This window comes from Octodon degus, unplaced genomic scaffold, assembly GCF_000260255.1.
Source record: "Octodon degus isolate 3935 unplaced genomic scaffold, OctDeg1.0 scaffold00107, whole genome shotgun sequence".
Taxonomy (NCBI): Eukaryota; Metazoa; Chordata; class Mammalia; order Rodentia; family Octodontidae; genus Octodon; species Octodon degus.
In genome coordinates this window covers 8,250,786-8,253,159 of record NW_004524683.1, presented here as the reverse complement: position 1 = coordinate 8,253,159, position 2,374 = coordinate 8,250,786, and the positions used below count along the sequence as shown (strand labels likewise).

At 37.2% G+C, this 2,374-nt stretch overlaps 1 protein-coding gene across 4 annotated transcripts in view; it reads right to left on the bottom strand.

Annotated features, from left to right (window-relative positions):
* Positions 1 to 2,374, bottom strand: part of Ipp (intracisternal A particle-promoted polypeptide) — a 37,125-nt gene that overhangs the window by 16,094 nt on the left and 18,657 nt on the right. For all 4 annotated transcript variants that reach the window (XM_004639185.2, XM_023724229.1, XM_023724228.1 and 1 more), the window contains one exon: positions 695 to 817. In XM_004639185.2, coding sequence (XP_004639242.1) covers positions 695 to 817 — 123 coding nt within the window. The remainder of the gene's footprint in view (positions 1 to 694; positions 818 to 2,374) is intronic.

Sequence of the window (2,374 nt, the reverse complement as noted above, 5' to 3'; positions counted from 1 at the left end):
AAAAAAAAGAAAAAAGAAAAATTCAAGCATTCATAGGAAAGAAAAAGATAACAATGAAATGGCACATCAAATCCATATTTTGCCACCCAGGTAGTTCTACCTATCTAGAAATTTTAATCTAGCTTAACTTATAGAAAAAATAAAAATTATTTTGGCAACCAGGTGTGGTGGCGAATGCCTATAATCCCAGTACTCAGGAGGTTGAGGCAGGAGGATTGTTGTGAGTTCAGACCAGCCTGATCTACAAATTAAGCTTAAGGCCAGCCTGAACTGCATAGTGAGACCCTGCCTCAAAAAGATTTAAAAAAAAAAAAAATGTTGGCAATACACAAGAGCAAAAATAGAAGAGATAAACAATAAGAGATGAAAGGCAGAAATTATATACTGTTAATGTCATTCAATACTAACAAATCTAAAATGCACTGTTATAAAAATAAAAGCTTAGAGGGCCAGAGAGATGGCTCAGTAGAATAAGCACTTGCCTAGCAAGTGCAAGGGCCTGAGTTCAATCCCTGGTTCCAAAAAAAATACATAAATAAATAAAAATAATAAAAGCTTCAAACTCAATTTTACAATGTGTGTGTGTGTGTGTGTGTGTGTGTGTGTAAAATTCTTTGGAAAAAAAAATATATGTGTGTGTATGTATGTATGTATATATATACATATGGAAGAAAATATTTTATAAAATAATTACCTTGCATTTCACAGCACCCAAAGTAATAGCGTGACACAGCCATATTACCAACTACTTCCCATTTATTTTCATCAGGATCAAATCGTTCAATTGTGTTTCCTATCTCAGCTCCAATCCATCCACCTATGATCAAATAGAAAAAAGGTTTATTTCTCAAGTAAAGAAATTTTACAAGACCTTAGAAAACAATTAGTTCAACTACTTCATAATATGGAGCAATGTCACATGAACCAGAGGTAATTTGTCCATGATGATATAGAAAGTTACAATATAATCATAACTACAACTCAGTGCTTTTTTTGGGGGGGGGCGGAACTGGGGGTTGAACTCAGGCCCTTGAGCTTGTCAGGCAAGCACTTATCCTACTGGGCCATCTCCCTGGCCCCTGAAACTCAGTGGTTTAATTCTGTCTAGTTTTACTAGAGAACAAAACAAAAAAAAGCAAAGCAAAAAATTCAATATATTACATGTTAAATATGGTATTTTGTGAAACTGACCTTTGCAATGACTTCTGTGTACTCAGAATGGTTACATTAATTAAGGTCAATTCTAAGTCCAATCAGGATATATACCTATTCAGAGTGATTTTATGAACTTGAAAAAAGGTTCCTTGATACCCAAGATAGCATTTCTTTTTTTGTTCTTGGAATTGAACTCAGGACCCTGTGCTTGCCAGGAAGGCACTGTGCCACTAAGCTATATCCCCAGCAGCAGCATTTCCTTAACATTCTCCAATTACTGCTTTTGAAAATGTTCCCTTCTATATTTTGAGATATCACTGAAAAATACAAACCTGGCATGGTAGTGCTGACTGCTATAATCCTAGCACTTGGGAGGCTGAAGCAGGAGGACCACTGTGAGACCTGGCCTACATAATACGTTCAAGGGTAGCCTGCACTACACAGTGAGAACCTGTCACAAAACAAAATGGAATAGAGCAAAAGAAAAATACAAAAATCCTAAGAGTGATAAACAGAATAATGGATTAAATTTACTTTGAAGTAACTGATATCTGTCCTACAATAGGTATTGATGGACAGAGAACAGGCACAATAAGTTCCATATGGTAAATTGAAAATGTAATCACATGAAGAAAATAGGGGAGACTGGGCCAGGGATATAGCTCAGTGGCACAGCACTTTTCTGGTAAGCATGAGGTCGTGAGTTTCAATTCCCATACCACTCCCCTCCACACATATACACAGAAAGAAAAAAAAATAGGGGTGAATAAACCTATATGCACTTTAACATAGAATATTTATTTTAAATGTCACACAACCATTCACTACATCTATAAAAATTAAAATAATGTATCACAGAACTTTCTCTTGGTATCTTTTTTTTAATCTTTTTTTTTTTAAAATGTATTTGGTACGGGGTCTACAGGGTCTCACTACGTAGACTAGACATAATGATTCTCCTGTTTTCAGCCTCCCCAGCGCTGGGATTACAGGTGCATGCCACCACACCCAGTCTTAGTTGAGGTCTCAGGGCACCCTGTGGGCAGGGCTGGCCCAGGGATCGAACCCCACTCACTGTGTCTGCCTAAGCAGCCACTTCAGTCCGCTGAGCTATCTGCCGGCCCTTCTTTTTTTTTTTAATCTTTTTGAGACAGGGTCTCATTGTGCAGTTCAGGCTAGCCTTGAACTCACTTTGTAATCCAAACTGGCCTTCAACTTG